Source organism: Hyperoodon ampullatus (genome assembly GCF_949752795.1).
Source record: "Hyperoodon ampullatus genome assembly, chromosome: 15".
Classification (NCBI taxonomy): Eukaryota; Metazoa; Chordata; class Mammalia; order Artiodactyla; family Ziphiidae; genus Hyperoodon; species Hyperoodon ampullatus.
Window position 1 is genome coordinate 73,978,675 of NC_136928.1, and position 21,627 is coordinate 74,000,301.

The 21,627-nt window shown below is 41.5% G+C and overlaps 1 protein-coding gene across 1 annotated transcript; it reads left to right on the forward strand.

Moving 5' to 3' along the window:
- Nucleotides 1-10: 10 nt before the first annotated feature.
- MATN3 (matrilin 3) lies at nucleotides 11-19,834 on the forward strand (the record flags this gene model as incomplete). The annotated part of the gene is made up of 8 exons (XM_079721138.1): nucleotides 11-221; nucleotides 4,810-5,376; nucleotides 8,159-8,284; nucleotides 9,053-9,178; nucleotides 10,573-10,698; nucleotides 13,458-13,583; nucleotides 18,000-18,106; nucleotides 19,775-19,834. The coding sequence occupies 8 exons, from the start codon at nucleotides 11-13 to the stop codon at nucleotides 19,832-19,834; spliced, it is 1,449 nt and encodes a 482-aa protein (XP_079577264.1).
- Nucleotides 19,835-21,627: the final 1,793 nt, after the last annotated feature.

The following is a 21,627-nucleotide window of genomic DNA, read 5'->3' on the forward strand; positions in this document are numbered from 1 at the left end:
CAAGCCCACAATGCTGCGCTATCTGCCGGGACTGCTCCTGCTGCTCTGGCAGCTGCTGCTGCTGCCACCCCCCGCCGTCCCCGGCCCCCTGGACCGCCCCGGCTTCCTGAGGTTGGGGACCCGCGGCCCAGGGGGCAGCCCCGGACGCCGTCCCGCTCCGGCCGCCCCCACCGGCACGCCCTATTCTGGGGCCGGCCAGCACGGCGGGACCCGCGGCGCAGGTACAGGGCCTGGGCGGGGACGGGTTAGGGTCCCCAGGCCGAGAGGGACCTGAGAGGGCCCCAGGGAGGGACACCCTCCAGGAAGAAGGAAGATCCCGGGGCCGGGGCCGGGCGGGATGGTTGGGTGGGCAGGGGCATCAGGCGTTGAATGAGGAGGAAGAGCCTCCGTCATCCACCAGGTATTCCCTCCATCCCAGCCCGAGCCAGACTGTGGTGCAGGAGAAAGATCCCCTCCCCGATGAATCTTGTGGGGATACTGAGGTCCAGAGAAGGGAAGGGAGAGATGCCTAAGGTCACTCATAGTCAGGGCTAGACTTTGGGTCTCCTGAAGGTCAAACTCCAGCAACTGCCCCCTGAGATTTGGGCAGGGAGGATGGGGCAGCTGTGGGAACATCAGGCGCCTCTCAGCTCTCTGTCCTAGACCCACCTCTGGTTCAGCTCAGTAAACCTTTCCTGAGATTCTGCTTTTAGTTCTCTGGTTGAGCAAAGCTCCTAGAGCAGCAGAGCTGGAAGATCATCTGACACAGCCCCTGACAGCACATATAGGGAAACCGAGGCTTGTCAAGGGGAGGGGACCCAGCAAATCAGTGTCAGAGCCCAGAATAAAACTCAGGGCTCAGATATCCCAAGCATGGATCTTTCCGCTGCTTCAAGCTACCAAGCTCTCAATATGGTTTACATAAGATTTTATCTTCATTACCAAAAAGTCCAGCATCAGACTTGTTAAAGTCCTGCGTTAAAGAGAGGCTGCATCAAACCATTTTCTGGATGTCCAGTCTCATCTGGCCAGTGATGCTTCATGGCCCAGGTTGATTTGTGTTGTCTACCCCTGCTGCACCTTTCTGGATAATGCTGAGGAAGAGCACAAAGGATTCGTTCCTGCATCAGCTCCAGTGGGCTGGATTTGATATGGCGAGAGCATTGTCACTGAGACAGGGAGTGCCAGGGTTCACAACGGTTAACTTCAGTTACTAACCAGTTGGTTGCTCCGGGCCAGGAATGGGGATAGGGGAGAAGCCTTTCTCCCAGAAGTTAATTTTTTTTTTTTTTTTTTTCGCTGTACGCGGGCCTCTCACTGCTGTGGCCTCTCCCGTTGTGGAGCACAGGCTCCGGACGCGCAGGCTCAGCGGCCATGGCTCACGGGCCCAGCCGCTCCGCGGCATGTGGGATCCTCCCGGACCGGGGCACGAACCCATGTCCCCTGCATCGGCAGGCGGACTCTCAACCACTGCGCCACCAGGGAAGCCCCCAGAAGTAAATTTTACCTCTGGTCCTGATCCACCTCCCTTGGGGAAGCATCTGGAAGGGAGAGGAGGGATTCTGCGTGGGGTGGTCAATGTTCCTCCTAAGCAGTACTGGTCCTTTATTACCTGAAACCCAAACCAATATTGAATGATAATTCTTTAATAAACACAACATTCCACCCTTTTTCAAATTCACTTCTTTTTGCACCCAGAAACTGCTAAGCTTTGCTATGGGCTTTTATTTCTAGCAGAGCTATCAGAAATTGACAATTATTGTGAGTAAGGAAACATTTTAGGAAATTCAGATTCTCATTTTCTTGGTTTCTGAGAATCAAAGTGCGGTTATCTAGTAAAGGGGAGTGAGATTCAAAAACAGTTAATGATGAGGGGGTCTGAATCAGGAAGTAAGCAGATGCTCACAGAATGTCCTGCCATCTGAGTCAAGCCCCCTGTATTTTCTATTCCTGCTGTAATAAATTACCATGAACTTAGTGGCTTAAAACAACACACATTTATTATCTAAGAGTTCTGTGGCTCAGAAGTCTGACACTAGTCTCACTGGACTAAAATTAAGGTGTCAGCAGGGACACGTTCCTTTTGGAAAGACCTTAGAGGAGAATCCGTTTCTTTGCCTTTTTCAGCTTGTAGAGGCTGCCCTCATTCCTTGGCTCATGGCCTTTTCCCTCCATTTTCAAAGCCGCCAAAGGCAAGATGAGTCCTCATATGTCCTTTCTCAGATCTCCTCTTCTGCCTCTCTCTTCCACTCTGGGGGCTGTTGTAATTACATTGGACCCACCAGAATAATCCAGGACAACATCCTCAATCTCAAGTCTTTAACTTAATCACACATGCAAAGTCTCCTTTACCATGTAAATTAATATAATTACAGGTTCTGGGGATTAGGACATGGACACCTTTGGGGGGCATTATCCTGCCCACCACACCCTTGTGACCTCCCATAGATGATTCCATGTGAAAAATCAAGTGAAGAAGCAAGGAATCCTGCATGTTTATTTATAAGAACATAGCCTCGATATTAGTAAAGACACCACTTGGGTGTTAGTGACAGCATTGTCAGATATGGGTTCGTATCACATGTAGTTTTCCTTTTACTCAAATTATGCAAAAACATCCAGATCCAACTCCTGGAAGGATTTTCTTCTTCTTTGCTCTCGGTGCATGGTAATTAGGGATGAAATGAAATTCTGGAGGTTTTTTTTTTTTTTTTTTTTAAAGAATTAATTCCTTTTGACCTAGCTAAATACGTGACGCACAGCATATTTCAGGCTGGTGGCTCCAAGTCACAAAGCGGGCTGTTTACTAGGTACATGAGGTAATGTTAATTTTGGTAGTAGAAAATGTTCCTTCAGAGAGAGGCAACCACGAAATGAAAAGTCCCTTTGCGCTGGGAGTCAGGAAACCTGGAGTGCAATCTACCGCTATTTTCTACCACTTTCTAGCTCTTACAGCTTCCTGAGACTCAGTTTTCTTGCCTGTAAAATGGGTTTAAAAACAACCTCTGCATCTCTAACTTCACAGGGTTGTTGTGTTGGAATCCTGTGATCTCTATAGTGTTATTGAAAGTAGGATATTATTTATTGTTTTAGTTAATACCTCTAGGAATCAGGCTAACAGCAAGAGGATACTTTTCAGTTTTTAAAAGAAAACTATACAGAGGCATAATTCCTGTTCCAGACTGGGCTTTTTCTGTCATCAACTGCTTAGCCTAGGAATTTATTTTGAATGAATAAATACCTACACCTTTGCCCCCTACACACTGAGTAAATTGCCTTCTTAGAGTTGCATCAATTTCCAGCCCCCTATTAGGAAAGAAAAGAACCCCTGAATGACACTTCATGCCCAAGGATCTCATTTCCATTCAGGGCTTGGGGTGTGTGTGTGTGTGTGTGTGTGTGTTGAAAGAAGAGGAATGGCTTCTTTCTTAGCTAGTCCTGACTTTTGGATTTGATTTGGGTGGCTAGGAGAGGGAGGAGTATAGAACGAGATTAGAGGAAAAAAGGATAAGAAGGATGTGCTGAAAACAAAAATGTATTGTGTTGCTGCAATGTGCCAGGTACTTTTGTGTGGGAACAATACAAGTTTCTTGAGGGCAGGGAATCTGGCTTATTTGCTTTTGTAGCCCCATGGCTTAATACATGGTAGGCTCTCAAAAAATACATATTTGGTGAATGAAAAAATGAAAGAGAGGTGACTAAGACACTTTGGTGGGGGCAGGAGGACAGATACTAAGTCAAAATCTCTGCTTCTTGAAACAAGACATGCTGACAAAGATGGAAGTCAACATGGACCAGATTAAGTTGTTTTCCTTCTTCCACTTTCAAACTGTAACTCAGGGCTAGTTGGACCTCAAAGTTCACTAAACATGAGTGAATGACCAGATGGAGGGAGAATTTAGGGCTACTCTGGAGCAGTTTTCACCGCCTTGGAAGTGGAGTAAAAGAAGGAGGCCAGGGCTTCCCTGGTGGCGCAGTGGTTGAGAGTCCGCCTGCCGATGCAGGGGACACGGGTTTGTGCCCCGGTCCAGGAAGATCCCACATGCCGCGGAGCGGCTGGGCCCGTGAGCCATGGCCGCTGAGCCTGCGCGTCCAGAGCCTGTGCTCCGCAACGGGAGAGGCCACAACAGTGAGAGGCCCGCGTACCGCAAAAAAATAAAAAAGGAGGCCAGCATGAGAGCACCAGTGTGCCTTACCTCACACTCTGCCATTGTCCGAGGGGCTCTGAGGCCTGGAGGCAGGGGAGGGTGCAGTGAAGGTGCCCTGAGTTCACCTTTCACACGATTCAGGGTCACTGTCCCATTGCCTCTGATGGCCAAGATGCCCAAGAGAGGTCTGGAATCCATTCATTCCTGGGAGTCTAGAGGAACCTTTGAACAAAACTTTAAGCAGAAGGATACGGTTCCCAGTGAAACTTCAGGACTCAGCCAGCCTGTAAGGGAGATATTTGGGGAAATGTCACACCTCTATGTGAATTCTCACTAGGGAATCCTGAAGGCCTCAGTGCTTTCAACATCCAAAGGGAGGGTGGTCTTGGGGAAGACAGCAGACAGTGGGGTATTTGGGATCAAGGGATGCTGGCCAGAGCTCTCTGGGTGGGAGAACTGCCCCCATTTCTTTCTTGTTTTTTTTTTTTGTTTGTTTGTTTTGGCCTGGCAGCACGGGCATGCGGGCTCTTAGTTCCCAGACCAGGGATCAACCCTTGCCCCCTGCAGTGGAAGCATGGAATCCTAACCACTGGACTGTCAAGGAAGTCCCAGAACTGCCCCATTTCTGACTGTGGTCTGCTCATTGCTTAGTCATGTCTGTTTCCCACACGCTTCTTTGCAGGTGTTTGCAAGACCATGCCCTTGGACTTGGTGTTTATCATTGATAGTTCTCGTAGTGTACGGCCTCCGGAGTTCACCAAAGTAAAAACCTTTGTCTCGCGGGTAATTGACACTCTGGACATCGGGCCAGCAGACACGCGGGTGGCAGTGGTGAACTACGCCAGCACCGTGAAGATCGAGTTCCATCTCCAGACCCACTCGGATAAGCAGTCCCTGAAACAGGCCGTGGCACGGATCACACCCTTGTCCACAGGCACCATGTCGGGTCTGGCCATCCAGACAGCGATGGACGAAGCCTTCACAGTGGAGGCAGGAGCTCGGGGACCCAATTCCAACATCCCTAAGGTGGCCATCATCGTGACAGATGGGCGGCCCCAGGATCAGGTGAATGAGGTGGCGGCTCGGGCCCAGGCATCCGGTATTGAGCTGTACGCCGTGGGCGTGGACCGGGCAGACATGGAGTCCCTGAGGATGATGGCCAGTGAGCCCCTGGACGAGCACGTTTTCTATGTGGAGACCTATGGGGTCATTGAGAAACTTTCCTCTAGATTCCAGGAAACCTTTTGTGGTAAGTCTTTGCTTCCAACTAGAAAAGATGTTATATAGTCAGACATTGTGTATCCAAAAAAAAAGAGATTTATTCTTTTTTTTTTTTGGTGAAAATTTATGGAAAACTTAAATATAAGCAATGCTTTTTCGTATGTGTGTATTTCTTTTTTTTTTTTTTTTTACCAACTTAAACATACTTCGTTGGTTTAGAAATATAGAGCTGCCTTATATATAACTTGGTTTGCTCATAAAAATCTTCGTGTTTGCATTAGAAATGTGAAGTTCTGGAAATATCCAGGGTACATGACCCTGCTATTCCCTGATGGGGTCAGAAAAAAATACAAATAAAAAATCTCCAGGGCTTCCCTGGTGGCGCAGTGGTTGAGAGTCCGCCTGCTGATTCAGGGGACACGGGTTCGTGCCCTGGTCCGGGAAGATCCCACATGCCGTGGAGCGGCTGGGCCTGTGAGCCATGGCCGCTGAGCCTGCGTGTCTGGAGCCTGTGCTCCGCAACGGGAGAGGCCACAACAGTGAGAAGCCGGCGTACCGCAAAAAAAAAAAAAAAAAAATCTCCAGACACCTCTCTTCTCCCCTCTGCCCACGATATTTTCTTTAGTTTTCCCATCTCTAGATTTAACAGAACTCTGCTTGTTTTTGGGCAGAAGACGGGGGCTGTGTCTGTCTGTGGAAAGATCAGCTGGCTTATATTCCAGTGTAACTCTCAGTCAGTGTGTACACGTAGTGAATACTCCAGTTTTCAGATTCAGCTCGGTGTCTGATTATTCCTTGTGGAGGGAGAGGATTAGGGACCAGGAAGGTTAGGGTTTCAGCTCACTTGCGAGATAGCAAGAAACAGGGTATTTTTTGTTTTTTTATTTTAATTTTTAATTTTTTAATTATTCTGTTACTGTTCTTCTCCTTTCTTCCTTTAGGATGGAGTTGAAATCCGAACATGCTGATTTAATTAGAATTTTTAGCATGAATCAGCCAAACCCATGAATATGAATCCATTCAAGACTCGGGTTTATCTGTAGTCACTGACCAGAATTATGAATCTGTGGGACTCAAACTTTTTAATTTTTACTTTTAAATTTATTTTTGTTTTTCTTTTAAAAATTTCTATCTTCCTTTGTTTCTTTCTTTCTATAGTCATGCTTTATTTTCTATCATTTGGAGATAATCTTTCAAATCCCTCTGTGGAATTATCTAAGCAGGTGTGGACAAATTTCTAGTTCAGGTGAATTTTAAAATGTAGATACTTTTTGCTATATAATCTATTTCACATTTGTTTTTTCAACATATGTTTATTGATCACTGATGATACAAAGATAAAGTAGTCCCTCCCTACCATCAAGCAACAATCTGTGGCTGGGGATGAGACAAACAAGTGAACCAATAATTACAATTGTAAATTTCAAGGAGACTTTATATATAAATGAACGTGAAACTCAGCAATCAACAATTTGTCAGGAAATGAGAGATGAAGTCTTGGTCTGGAGCAAAGTCTGGCCTCATCTCAACCAGACCTGGCCAGGGACCCCTTATCTTTCCTGCCCTAGGACACTGGGTCTTCACAAGCTGTCCTTGGCTTTGGTGGCACTGACTCAGCATTCACTGGTTTCCCAAAAGAAAATAGCTTTCTTTCTCCCAGAAAACCCCCCTGTGTTTGTGGGTGAGAACTTTTCCATAAAGATGCTGGTCTATGGCAAGGCTGGGTCTCAAAGATAGCACCTGGGGTTGGGCTTGAAGGACATAAAGTAACAAGTGGTGAGTGGCCATCTTTTCATGCTGGTACGAAAGATCTGCTTGTTCTGGGGGGAAAATATCCTCTCTATGGAAAAAAGACTGAGGGGCAGCTGTTGTAGTCAACGAGCTGGAAAGATTGTTCCATGAGAAGGCCCTTCTTGGGAAAATATTAACCTGTCCTGTTGCCAAAACAGTGGAGGCTGGGTGACCTGCCACAGGGGTGCCAGCCTCCTGCAACAGGCCTCCTTGGTTTCTCAGAAATGACTGAATTCATTGATTCTTTTATCAAAACATGTCACTGGGGGAAAAAAATCTGAGGTTAAAAATGGCTCCAGGAGCAAAAAGATGAGGATGCCGTTTAGCTAATGTAATCTAATTTGTTGTATTCTTCCTTTTCTTTTTACTGGTTTGTATATAGCATGTGAGTTTATTCTCCTGGCAGATATGAGAGTCGCATGCGTATACATTTGGGCTCAGGAACCTATGCCGCATATTCGGAAGGCAGTTACCTACGTTGCCCTCCATCATTTGCAATTTCAAACATGTATTGCTGCCCAAGAGTGAGTGGGCTCCAGGCCTAGAGGAAAGCCTGGGTGTGAATTCTGTTTAGACACAAACTATAGAACCCTTGGAAACTGGGTTCTGGTGGCAGTGGGACCACTAGCTCATAGAACTTCAGGAAGTACATTACTGTTCCCTTCTTTCTGTTGGGAAGCAAAAGTCTTTTTTTCTGGCTAGGTGGATACATTGAATAAAATATCGAATTGCCTGATTCATGTAAAGTGTTTGGCTTCAGCTCCAAATTCAAAATTCCCTTTCTTTTTTGAGAAAGTCAACCACAAGATCTAGGATTTTAAATTAGTTACTAATTTAAACATTACTAAGAATGGTATTTATAATAAGCCAGGGACAGGAAACAAGTAGCCAATTTTTAGAGTGAACTAAAGATAGAATCAGAGAGGAACCTGGAGAGTGATGTTGTTTTGACACAGGAGGAAGTATCTGAAATGCTTCTTACCTGTCGATGCTGACTGTTGTAAATTTCCTTTGCACAGCTCTGGACCCATGCGCTCTGGGCACACACCAGTGCCAGCATGTGTGTGTCAGTGACGGGGAAGGCAAGCACCACTGTGAGTGCAGCCAAGGATATTCCTTGAATGCCGATAAGAAGACGTGTTCAGGTGAGGCTGCTTAAGGGGTGGTGGCTGATGGAAACTTATTTGGGGACTCACCCCAGGCTTTGGATTGGCCTTATGCTTTTCTCCTAACTGCCCTGTGGTGGATTTACTGTTATCAACGACTTTCCTTGAAAAGGAACATGAGGGGAAAAGTGAGGTAATACCTAAAACAGCCTATTACAGTACTTATTACAAGGTTTAGAGAGAAAGGTTAGTAGGGAAAAGCGCTAGTGAGGAAGGGGGCCAAAACTCTTCGTCCTTTTGAGGTTTTGGATTTTGTTTCCTGGGTTTTATTTAATTAAATACAAGCTCCTCTTACCTCTCTGTGACCATAGAAGACTCATGGAATCTAGAAGTGGAAGAAAATCTAGGGAGGTTCTCACTCATCTGCTCTGTGAATACTCACGTACAATCAATGAAGAGTGGGAATTAGGTCCAATGTGTTAAAACCTAGAAGAAAGTTTTTGAGAGGAAGAAAACTTAGAGATTATTTAATTCAACCTGCTCATTTTATGGAAAATGAAATTGAGACCTCCACAAGAAGGGAGAAGACTTACCTACCCATGTCATGGGGTCTGTTAGTGAAAGAGCCAAGATCAGGAAGTGGGTTCCCACCCAGTCCAGCAGGCTTCCTCTCATGCCAAGCTGTCCCATTTCATTAGCACTGTGTGTGTGTGTGTGTGTGTGTGTGTGTGTGTGTGGTGTGGCCCGTAGTTATTTATTTACCATGTTTTCCACGTGTTGACATTTGTCTTGATCATCTTTTGATAGTTATTGATAAGTGTGCTCTTAACACTCACGGCTGTGAACACATCTGTGTGAACGACAGAACTGGCTCTTATCATTGTGAGTGCTATGAAGGTTATACCTTAAATGAAGACAGGAAAACATGTTCGGGTAAGTGGGGGCAGAGGCTTTACTGTTGCCTCCCTGTTTACCTGTCTCCCCAGTCAGTGTTTGGTGGGGGTCACATCGACAGGGAGCTCGGTCTCTTTTCCTCTCTTGCCATCTTGGGCTTTTCCTCCTTCTTATTAGAAAAGTTATAAATGGCAGCATGTGTGTCTCATGACCCACATGTGTGAGTGTGTTGTTTATTTCCTTCTCTGTACCCAGCCCTAAGAGTCCTTTCCAGAATCTAAAGACAATTTAGTATGTGAAAATCAAATAACAGCCCACAAGGTACTTACTACTTACAGAAAGAAAGCAGTCATTCCATAGTGGAGAAACCTGGCAGACACCACTTCAACCAAGACATCAGAGTTAACATTGCCAGCAATAACACACAGTGACGTCATGCATCTCCTGACATGATGTTCTGAGGGCACTTCTGTGGTATTCTTGCTAAAAATTCAGAATCATGAGGACACCTCAGACAAACCCAAATTGAGAGACATTCTACAAACTAATTTTTCAGTAATTTTCAAAAGTGTCACAGTCATGAAAGGCAAAGACAGACTAAAGAAATGTCCCAGATTGGCGGAAACTAAGGAGATGTGACAACTTAATGCAATGTGTGATCCTGGATTGGATCCTGGACCAGAAAAAGGACATTAGTGGTGGAACCATTGGCAAAATTTGAATAAGGTCTGTAGGTTAATGGCATTGTATCAGTATTAGTTTCCTGGGTTTGGTAATTATACTATGCTTATATAGGATATTAACATTTGGGGAAACGGGGTGAAGTACTGGATTTTTTTCACTATTTTTGAAACTTTTTCATAAGCCTGAAGTGATTTCAAAACAAAAAGCTCAAAGATAAAAAAAAAATAGTTTAAAAATATCATGTCAGTACAGAGAAAAATACATTGAGTAGCAATTTGGGTCTTGAGTTCTGATGCTGCTCTGAGGCATTTGGTCTCCTTTGGACTCAGTTTCCTCATTTATTACAGGAGAGGGTCGAACTACAGTTTCTTCAAACTCTAATTCTATGTCTTTCTGATTCTAGTATAATTCGTCCCAGAGCTGTTAGAATCCCTCTGATTCAGCATAAATACAACAAATCTAAAAGGAACGCTTTAGAAAGTATTCATGAGATACTTCAATTATAAAAGCTCAGTATAGATGATTCTGAAAAGGGGTGGGGAAAGATAGAAGCATAAGTATTGGGTGTGTAGGAGTTTGTTTTACTCAGCTAATTCCTAGTGAGAACAGATATTACTGATGGCTTTGAGTGGTTTCTAATAAGTTTTCCTCTTCTGCATTGCTAGCTGCAAATAAGAAGATTTCTATATATGGCTGATAAAAGACTTTCCCACGTTTAATATCTTTTCTTCTGGACTTTTGTTGGGCAGCTCAAGATCAGTGTGCTTTGGGCACACACGGCTGTCAGCACATTTGTGTGAATGACAGAGCTGGGTCTCATCACTGTGAATGCTACGAGGGCTACACTCTGAATGAAGATAAAAAAACGTGTTCAGGTAAGGTCTATTCACTAAATTCTTTCATCCGGGGCTCTTTCTACTGCAGTGAAACCAACTTGCATTTCACCAAGAGAGAGATTCTTAAAGGTAATGTAAGGAATTGGGCTTCAGACATTCTACCATGCTTTTCAGACCAAGGTAAACATTGCTCAGGAGGCAGTGAGCTCACTGGGTTTTGCAAACATAGCTCACTTCAGAAAATTACTGGGTAACGGGTAGGGAGTGGGGGATATAAGAAAAGCTAATTGAATGTACGGTCCTGATCCAGGAAAATTTTATAACTCTGTAAAGCAAATAGGAAACTTTAGAGGAAGTCAGCTGGACAGTAACTATTTGGTGTGATAGGCTGAACTGATCTTTTTCCAATTAAAACTTGGCCTGGAACTTTTCTGTAGCCTTAATCTTAAAGCCAGATCGTTTTAGTAAAGGAGGCTTTGTAAATGACTGAATTAGACCCACACAGATCTTCCAGTAAGTTTGAAGCAAGTCCTTCCCTGACAGTTTCTAGATGATCAGTCTTGGGTGAATCTGAGACTTATAACTTGGCGAGGAAGCCCGTGCCAGAACTGCTAATCCTCATTAATTTGATTTAAACTGACTGGCGGAACAGAGTGGCATTTGTAATGTAAAAACACTCCTAAGAGAAATTCCTAGCTCTCAAGGTGGTGTTTAGTTTTGGCATATTCAATATTTTTTTAGATTTTATGTATGCTTTCCTCTTCCTTGAGATGTAATGTGTGACCTTTTCAAGAGAGATGAAAGGAAGTGGCATATCACTAATTCCCCTTTTTTTAAAAAAATGAGATCAATAAAAGAGTACTGAGCACCTATTTTGTTCCCAGGACTCTGCTAAGCGCTGGGGGGATGTAAGGAAGCGTCAGCTTCTGCCTCTGAGCTACGTACAGGCTGGGTGCAAAGAGAACCAGCACCTTAAGAAAGCAGGGACTCTTAGCCAGGGAGAGGGACCGACAGTAACTAAGGGAGGGGCTGGGAGGCAGGAGGTCTGGGATGGACACAGGGCTTGGACTGGAGGTGGGCCTCGGCAGGAGGGCGGATAAGGCTTAGAGGGAGGAGTGGAGAGGGCACGGGCAAGGGGAGTGGCTTGCATTGGTTTGTTCAGGGGGTGGGACTAAGTCAGTTAGATGGAAAGGACTCAAGGCTGCACTTCTCAAACCGTTACAAGTATCCCTCTTGGTACTTTAAGCAGGACCTTTAATCTGAAGACCTGGGAAAAGGAAACAGAAACACATTTACGTGTAAACTAACAGATATTACGGCATAAAATGGACCATTTTAGTAAAAAAAGAAATCAAAGGAGATTTTCAGTTAAGGCAGACCACTCCAGGCAACACTTCCAGATAACGGTTTGCCAACATTCTTCAGTGCCTACTGGGTACCATGCACGGTTCTAGGCGTTTTAGGCACAGTCACACATTTACTGCTCACAGCAACTTTACTCACAGCAACTTTACAAGGAAACTGAGGCACAGACAAAGTCACTTGCCTATGGTCACTTGCCTAGTGAGTAGCAGAGCCAGGATTTGAACCCAGGCACTTGCTCTGGTGGTTACATATGCTCTCAAACACTAAGCTACACGTCTCATGGTGCAAAGCACAGGACAGCAAAAAGAGATAGAAGAAAAAGACGAGATGGTGGGAAGTTGGTATTTATATATTTTACAGCAATAATGGATGCCATTCTAAAACTGGGGTACACGACATGGGTCAGATCCCCTCTAATGGCCTGCCTTCCCCTTGCTGGGCAGTGGCAAGGCCTGTAAATTAAATGTGGAGCCCCAGATCACGGGCCAGGGGCTGGAGGCACATCCACTTGTTATCGCTAGAGTCTCTGCTAAGCTGGGCTGAGGGGAAAACAAAATGTTCTGCTAGTAGGCATTTTGCTGGAAACATCTGAATTGTAGTAGTGAAGGGGAATATCAGTGTGAAAGTTGGAAAGACACTATGGATAGATTACCTAGGGCCTTATGCTTCATGAACAGCAGTTTTATAGGCAATAGTGAGCCATGGAAGGTTTGTGAGCATAAAATGACACTTACGAGGAGAGTTAGAGGAGAACAAATAAAGTAGTTTGGCTTCTGCAATGGCCGAGAAAGAACCTATGTATCCCAGGAAGCCCTTGTTCCTTGTAATGTATTTATGTGTGACAGACACAAATACTTCCCTATCCAGTCATACACACCATCACCATCATCATCATCATCATCATCATTGTTATTATTTTTCCTCTATCTGTGTGTGTGTGTGTGTGTGTGTGTGTGCAGGCCAGTGTTTTCTGTCCCACTGTAAGCATCAGGGGCAGGCCCTTGGTCAACAGAGTTTTTGTGCAGCATCAAATGTAACTCCATGTGCAGGTAGGTCCCTAATAATTTATTTTTGGTGATGGTGAAGATGATCTGTGTATAGCCGGAAAGGTTGGAGGCATTCATGGTCATCAGGAAAGGCTGGAGATAAGTTCTGGAATAGAATCAAGACTCAGTGCAGCCCCAGGACTGCGGATAGCAAAAAAGAGAAGGCACCGAGATAGCTGCAAGAAATAACAAGGAAAGAGGTGTGGGATAGGGAACGGGAAAAGAGGCTCTCTCCTTCTGAAACATGGGAGACGCGCTGCTGACGACCGTAGGATTCATTTGCTGCACTTGTTGGCACCGAACCAAAGCTTCTTTCTCCCGGAAGTCTGTGTTTAGTTTCCAGTTGTAATTTGTGAATATTCTCTTTCATGCCCCATTCCTGGTCAGTTCGTAACCAGTGTGCACTGGGCTCTCATGGGTGCCAGCACATCTGTGTGAATGACGGGGCCGCGTCTTACCACTGCGATTGTTATACTGGCTACACCTTGAATGAAGACAAGAAGACATGTTCAGGTAAAGACTGTCCCTTTAAGCCTAATTCATGTGCTAGGACAGTCTTAGGAGTGAGCTTTCCTGTCTCCAAGTCTGAAGCACGGTTCAGAGTCTTGCTCCTTGGTCAGAATTCTCCAGTGGTTCCCAAAGGTCTTCAGAATGAAATAATTCTACCTTTCCACCAGGTATCCTTCCCTCCATGGTCTGATTCCATTTTTTCCCGTAATTAAAGTATCTCCCTAAGTCCAGGTTTTTTTTAATTACAGTAAAGTATACATGACATAAAATTTAGCATGTTAACCATTTTAAGTGTAGTCCAGTGGTGTTAAGTACATTCCCATTGTTGTGCAACTATCCCACTGTCCATCTCCAGAACTTTTATCATCCCAAACTAAAGCTCTGTACCCATTAAACAAAAACGCCCCATTCCACTATCCCTACCTCTGGTAACCAGTCTTTTTCATCTTGTCACTACATTTGGCTCCAGATTCACTCCTTCTCTCCAAGACCTGTGAACCAGACACACGGACTGTTTGATATTCCTGGGGCGTGACCTGTACTCACCTGTCTCCATCCTTTACTGTGATCTGCTTCCCCTGCCTCTTCTGCTTGTCAAAATCCAAGAACCACATCCTTGCCAACGTTCGGTTTTGTTGGATTAAACTTTTGTCAGTCTGGTAGATGTAAAGAAGTATCTCCCTGTAGTCTTTCTTTTCCCCATTTCCTGGTTACTAAAGAGGCTAAGCTTCTCTTCTTATATTTATTTGTCACTTCAGTCTCTTATCTGGAAAATAAGATCTTATCTATTTATGCCTTTATTTTTCTATTGCGTTATTTATATTTTTCTTATCATAACAGCTCTTCACATGTCTGGATATAAATTCGTTGTTGTTTTCATGTGTTGCAAATCTCTTCTCCTAGATTGTATTTATATTTCCACTTCTTAAATGACGTCTCTGCAACAGCATTAGTTATGTTTTAATTCTTAAGTTGTGCAGTGGGTTTATCATGCATTCGTTTTTGTGCATTATGAGGCATTTGTCTTTATTATGCATAACTTACATCAGTGTCCTATAAATTACTTTTTGTGGATCAAATGTTACAAAATAATGTTTGTTTGTTTAATTTCCAGGACTAGTTCAGTTTTTACCAGAATTCTACCAGAATTCCCCTTATTCTTCCATTGAACTGTGTCCTCTTTTTCCGCACTGGATGCCTTGTGTTGTGGTTACTTGTGTGTTCCTTCAATCATTCCTTCATCCAATCAATAAATACAGCATCTGCTATGTTCTAGGCACTAGGTATACAATCATGAACAAAACAGGTATGGTCTTTGGTAACAGTCTAGGGGGAAAAGACAAGTACATAACACATTTATAAATGAAATAAGAGCACTGGTGGAAGCGAACAGAATGGGGGTTGGGGAACATATTTCCATTTGGGAGGGGCTCTCTGAGGAAGTGATATTTGAATGCTGAGGACCAGCGGCAGGTAGGTTGAGATTGGAGTGCTGGCGGAAGGAGGGAGAGCAACGCCAGGCCCTGAGTGGTGGCTTTAGTGGGGAGAGAAGTGAAAGGCCACCCGTGTGACGGAAGCATGACCAGCCAGGGATAAGTGTGGGGTAAGGCAGTTTGGAGAGTTAGGCGGGGTCAAATCATGCTGCTCCTCTGGGGCATGGAAAATTCTATGAGAAATGGGAAGTCATGGAGGGTTTTTAGCAGTGGAGCAGCACGATGCTGTTTATATTTTTAAAAGTCACTCTAGCTGCTGTGTGAAGAGCGGATTGAAGAGGATGAAGAGCAGAAGAAGACCAGTTCGGGGGCTACTGCAGTTGGGCTAGGATGGTGACAATGTGATAGAAGTAAACTGATTCCAGACATGTTTTGAAGCTAGGATGAACAGGGAGCGCTTGGTGATAAACTGGATGTGGGGATGGGATGGGGGAGGAGTAGGATGGCTTTCCTATTCCACTTGAGCAGCTGGAAGGATGGGGGATCTTTACTGAGGGGACTGAGAGTGAAGCAGATTTGGGGAAGAAAATGCAAGTTTTGGACTGGTGGTTTAATGCTCCTGTAGACCCCAACCACCAGGGGTAGGAGACTTTGTCTGTACTCTTAGCATCTACCATAACACGTGACAGTTACTCAGCAGATACTTCTTCATTTGAAGTGAAGTGTGGATCAGTTTCTTGGGGAGGGTGAGGACTTACAAGGAGCAGCTTGCTTTTAGAATTTGAGTATTTCTGGTGCCATCTTCCTATCTTAAGTGTTTAATCTTCAGAAAAATCAGTCTTGGGCATTTTTTCTTCCCCTGGAAGTTGAGGATTCCAGAATGGTTTATAATGGCTTAGGCTCTGACCTCATTTGTTTAGCCGTTCACTTATTTATTTGTTCAGCAAGTATTCATGGAACTTCTCTTCTATATCTAGTACTCTGTTAGGTCCCAAGGAAGGAACTCGAGACAGATTAATGTTTTGTGGTTTGCACTGTACAAGTCTTGCACTACTTTTGTTAAATTTATTCCTAAATATTTTATTCTTTTTACTGCCAGTGTGAATGGATCCATCTCTCAACTTTCAATTGTGCAACATCCCAGTTTTCCAGTTTTCTATGGGGTGTTTTAATGAGAATACTACGCTGAGCCCCTACCCTCATGGAGCTTATAGGCTATCAGGCAAGATATACTGGAAAAGTATCATAGGTACCAATTTTATATTCTGTACAGGGATGATGGGCATGTGCTTGATAATCAGTAGATACTTTTTGGATTACTAATTAATTTACTGATTGAGATAGGGATTTGAGCTGGCTGTCCCTAAAAGTTTCAATAGGATTTAGACAGCTAGATAGATTAATCAAGTGAATTTATGGTCCTCCAGCCCTGTATCTTATCTTTGTATTGGGTTGACCAAAAAGTTCGTTTGGGTTTTTCTGTAACATTTTACGGATAGAATGTGGGAGAAAATGCAAGAGCAAAGGACTACTCTTTGTCCCCAAGCAGGACTACTACTCAGTTGGAAGATTATTCATCAGTCTTCAGACCTGGAAGTTACTCTTGTTTCTGTTAGGCAACTTTAGGGGCTACGATATTGAGTAGGAATAGCTGCCTCACTGAATTACAGAAAGCAATTGGAGTTAGAATTATCATTCTCCCAGGTTCTTTGCTTAAATGTCAATACAAACCTGAATTTTTAGTTCCAAAGTATTTATGGGTAAGAACTAGAATTCTCAGTTCAAACCATTCAGTAGAATAATAGTCTGTATAGGACATCAGGAATTATCTAATTTTAAACCTTGAAATGTTTTGGCCACACAAATAGAGGACTGTTTTCCTCATTTTCATTTTTTAAAATAGAAGTATAGTTAATTTACAATGTTGTGTTAGTGTCAAGTATACAGCAAAGTGATTCAGTAATATATACATATATATATATATATATATATATATATATATATATATATATAACTTTTCAGATTCTCTTACATTATAGGTTATTACAAGATACTGAGTATAGTTCCCTGTACTAGACAGTAGGTCCTTGTTGTTTAACTATCTTATATATAGTAGGGATATGTCTTAATCCCAAACGCCTAATGTATCTTCCGCCTTCCCCCAATCCCGTTTGGTAACCATAAGTCTGTTGTCTATGTCTGTGAGTCTATTTCAAATAAATTCATTTGTATCACTTTTTTAGATTCTACATGTAAGTGATATATTTGTCTTTCTCTGTCTGACTTATTTTACTTAGTATGACAATCTCTAGGTCCATCCATGTTGCTGCAAATGGCATTATTTCATTCTTTTTATGGCTGAATAGTATTCCATTGTATATATGTACCACATCTTCTTTATCCATTCATCTGTCGATGGACATTTAGGTTGTTTCTATGTCTTGGTTATTGTGAATAGTGCTGCTATGCACATTGGGGTGCATGTATCTTTTCAAATCAGGGTTTTCTCCAGATATCTGCCCAGGAGTGGGACTGCAGGATCATATGGAAGGTCTATTTTTGGTTTTTAAATGAACCTCACACTGTTCTCCACAGTGAACATTTTCATTTCGTAATGAGTACACAGTACCACAAGGGATTGTCTTCTCTCTGCATTCTTGGCTTCTCCCTGCATCAACTTAAATATTTACTTTATATCATGGAAAATTTCAGACAATTACAAAAGCATAGAGAACAATAGAATGAACTCTCATATAACCATCACCCAGCTTTGACAACTGTAAACGTTTCCTCAACATCTCTAACTCAGTTTCCTTGGTGACAAAGTCCACAGTACTTTCTCCTCTTTCCATGTGCTCTTATATTCTTTTATCTCCTAGAAAATGCATTTAGGTAAGAATTAAAAATGGAAGTATTGAATCAGATTTCCTGATTTGCTATGATTTCTAATTAGCTATAACATTTTGTGTATTGTCATTGTCTTCAGCCATTGCAGAAGCACGAAGACTCATCTCCACAGAAGATGCTTGTGCATGTGAAGCCACACTGGCATTCCAGGATAAGGTCAGCTCATATCTGCAGAGACTGAACACCAAGCATATCCTTTCTGGAAGGTTTTCTGCTTCTGCTTGAAGCCAGCCTAGGTACTACAATTGAGCTGACATTTTAGGACATTCCACAGGATAAGTGCCTTATTCATTAAGTTTTAAGATGAGCCATAGTACTACACAGCTTTAATTTTTTAAATTTAGAGTTCTTTTAAAATGTTTTAAGACCGTTACACCCATTCTTATTTACATGTAAGAGCTGTGTAATTATTTATTTTTCTAGTGCTTTTCCATAGCAGTATAAGCTCCTAATTGAGCTCTATTTGACAGTACTATTATCCTGATCCCTTAATATGACTTTCTTATTCAGAATCTGTATGTGTACAAAACGAGTCAGCTGATTAATGGAGTGTGATAGTTCAGATGACACATAGCTGTGTGTTTTGTCTAGCCAAGTGGTCAAAAAGCAGATTTCAAAATGTAACATGGTACTACCTCAGAAACTTTCAAAATCAGCTTTTTAGCCAAAGGAGTAATTCAGGAAAAGTACTTTTTCTTAGCATAGTTCAAATTAACAACACCTTGCCTAGGGATCTTAGAGGCATGGTATTCAGACTGTGACAGGGATACCCTAGGGGTATGCGGAGACTTTCCAAGGGTATGTGGGGACACAGAAAATTTTAAAGGAATCAATTTCCAAATCCTTCACTTCCTTAAATCGATCTGCCTACAATGCAACTTGGGGTCAGTTGGCATTCTCTTTTCCCATCTCTCTCTTCAGTGTCACCATTCTCCTAAGTTTATACAAGAAAGGCATACCTCTTACTTACCCTGGACTTTACTAAGGTGAATTTCTTGGAAAGGTAAAATCTCCAGAGAGCCAAATAAAGGGCCAGTTCAACAGTTTTTTAAATTAAGCCTTCATAAACACATCTCCCCCAATTCATCCCATTAGGAGATACCTTTCTAATTAAAATTTACCTTTTATTTTTAATGATTTTATGTCAAAACTTTTGACTTATTCATTGTTTGGATCAATTGTGTCCCCATAATAGTTGTAATGGTAACTCAACTGAGACGATTAAAAAAATTTAGCACCTCATGGTCAAAGAAAATTAATTCAAAGGTAATTTCAATATAAATGTGTATGTGCTTGTTGTTTGTATAAAGTTTACATCAGAGAAGTATAATAGAGTGATAAAGAACAGATTTCCAAGATTCAAAGTAGAATAAAATTGTGGAGGAAGTAGAAATACAAATTCAAGGAAATATTTTATTTTAGAAGAACAACAGTAGTAACAATTCAGTATGGTATTAATATTACATGGGATACATTTAAAAGACTGATTTAAATTTTGTTTTAAAGCATCAATATTTATCATATAGCAGAAATTGCATATTTGCAACTAAAACTTATGATGAAAATATTCATGTAATCTAAATATGCACAAGATATCACTTATTTGTCAAAATTATTTTAGGGGACATATGAACGAAAAATGTTTGAAGACCACTGCTTTATATCATGTTCGCTAAAGAACAGAATATCTAAGTTTTAGATAGATTAGATTTTTGGTGAGAAAACAATTTCACTCTTTTTGTTCAAAATAAAACTTAAATATATATATACATTTTATCTTGTATTGAAGTGTTTGAAAGTGTGTTTGCATTTTCTAATGTCTAAAAATATATGGTGTTAGCCTTAACAACTTAGCCACTTGATGACATTTTGGAGAAGTTGCAAGCAAATGAATACGGACAAATACATCGTTAAATTCCTCAAATTTTTTACCTGAAATATGAAGCATTTGGTATATTTAATACTTTGGCATACTCCAGTGTTCCTGCTAGTAATCTGCCATTACCAATGCTTTAATGTTACTGGATAAGTAGTATGGCAATCTTCTGGAGAATCTGTATCATTTTTCTAAGGAAATAAATGTCCCTTATTAAGGGCAAAGTTTAGTGTCTCTAAGCTATGACTGTGAAATGGTAGGAAACAGAATGAAAAGTTTCATAATTTCTTTCTTTCTTTACTAATTGAACCATTTAATTTTTAAATGTTTATATTAGTAAGATAACCAGGCTTAAAATGCAAACTTTTGATCTGTTTTCTTGATAGTATTTATAGTGTAAACCAGTCTTGTTACTTTAGAGTGTAAATTGTACAGGATATTTACACATAAAAAGTTCATATAATTAAATTGAGATGAATACAATTTAGAACTATATCTTTATCACTTTTTGTTTTTTTCTCATTTTTGCCAGAGTATTGTTGAAGCTGTGATCAGGAGATTGTAATACACATACCTAAATATAGTTAATACAGATTAAGTGAACTGTTATATGTCATTTTTAATTCATTCTGATGTTAGAAAGAAACACACAACTAGTTGTGAATTAAGTGTTAAACTTTTTACCAAGGACAAAAAACGCTAAATTTACTTTACTGTTTTACTCTAGGATCCAGTCAATAAAATTATATATTTATAAATAATGGTATAATTAAGTAACAAAACCTAATGTCTTTTAAAATGTTAATGATAAGCCTAACTCTTTTTTTCACTTACATATTTGATAATTTTTTTTTCAGCTTTTATGCTTATAACTTTTAGAAAAAAATAGTTCTTTAAATTGTATACTACTTATTCTTTTCTTGGTTTATGTTGTGTTTAGTATAATAAAAATGTCAATATCTTTATATATTATTGTCATGCTTTTTTTGGTAACTCTTATATCAACTTTGTCTATTAACATATTTTCTTAAATTAAGCTGAATTACAATTATTTTGAATGAAACAGTTTCTTGTCAAAGGACACAATATTGTGACTCTTCCTATAATTTAATCTCATGCTCTTAAAATTAAAAATTTAAGCTCAGGTTAAACAGAAAGGCTTTAATCAAGAATGTTGTGAGAGAGGGAATAAAACAAAATTACATAAATTCAGATAAAATAATGATGAGGGTACATTAATATATGCACTTGAAAAGAAAATATAACCTACAGATGCAAACCCAGAAACAGTAAAAAATCTAAAATATAAACTGTAAAGGGAAGAAATGAAAAATGAACACATCAAAGGCAGTAAATATTATATGAAACATATTGTTATTGCTCAACATTTTTGAAAGCAACTGACATACAGCAAGTATTATTTTCCAAACTTATTTGAGCACAAATCAGTTATATTAATATATCACAAAGAAATGGTGTTATAGGAGGAATAAATGAGAGCTCATGTGCAAGAACTAGGGAAAGGTACTTAAAGAGAGACAAATTTTCAAGAGTGTGACCATCAGTAGCTTGAACTAATCTGTCTTAAGCTTAACCAGTTGACTGGAATCCCCTGGCTTAGATAATTGACTTTTTTCTTGAGTCCAGTATAGGGAGCCCGTGATCCAGTGCCAACAAACATATCTTAGGGATGTAGTTGGTGCTGAAAAAGATACACATTCATTTGAAAACAAACATATTATCTGAATGGGATCGGGCTTAAGTTTGGGAAGGATTTCTCAGGGAGACCTGATGTGTGCGTTTGGCTAGGTGCATTTGGCCAAGGAAGCAG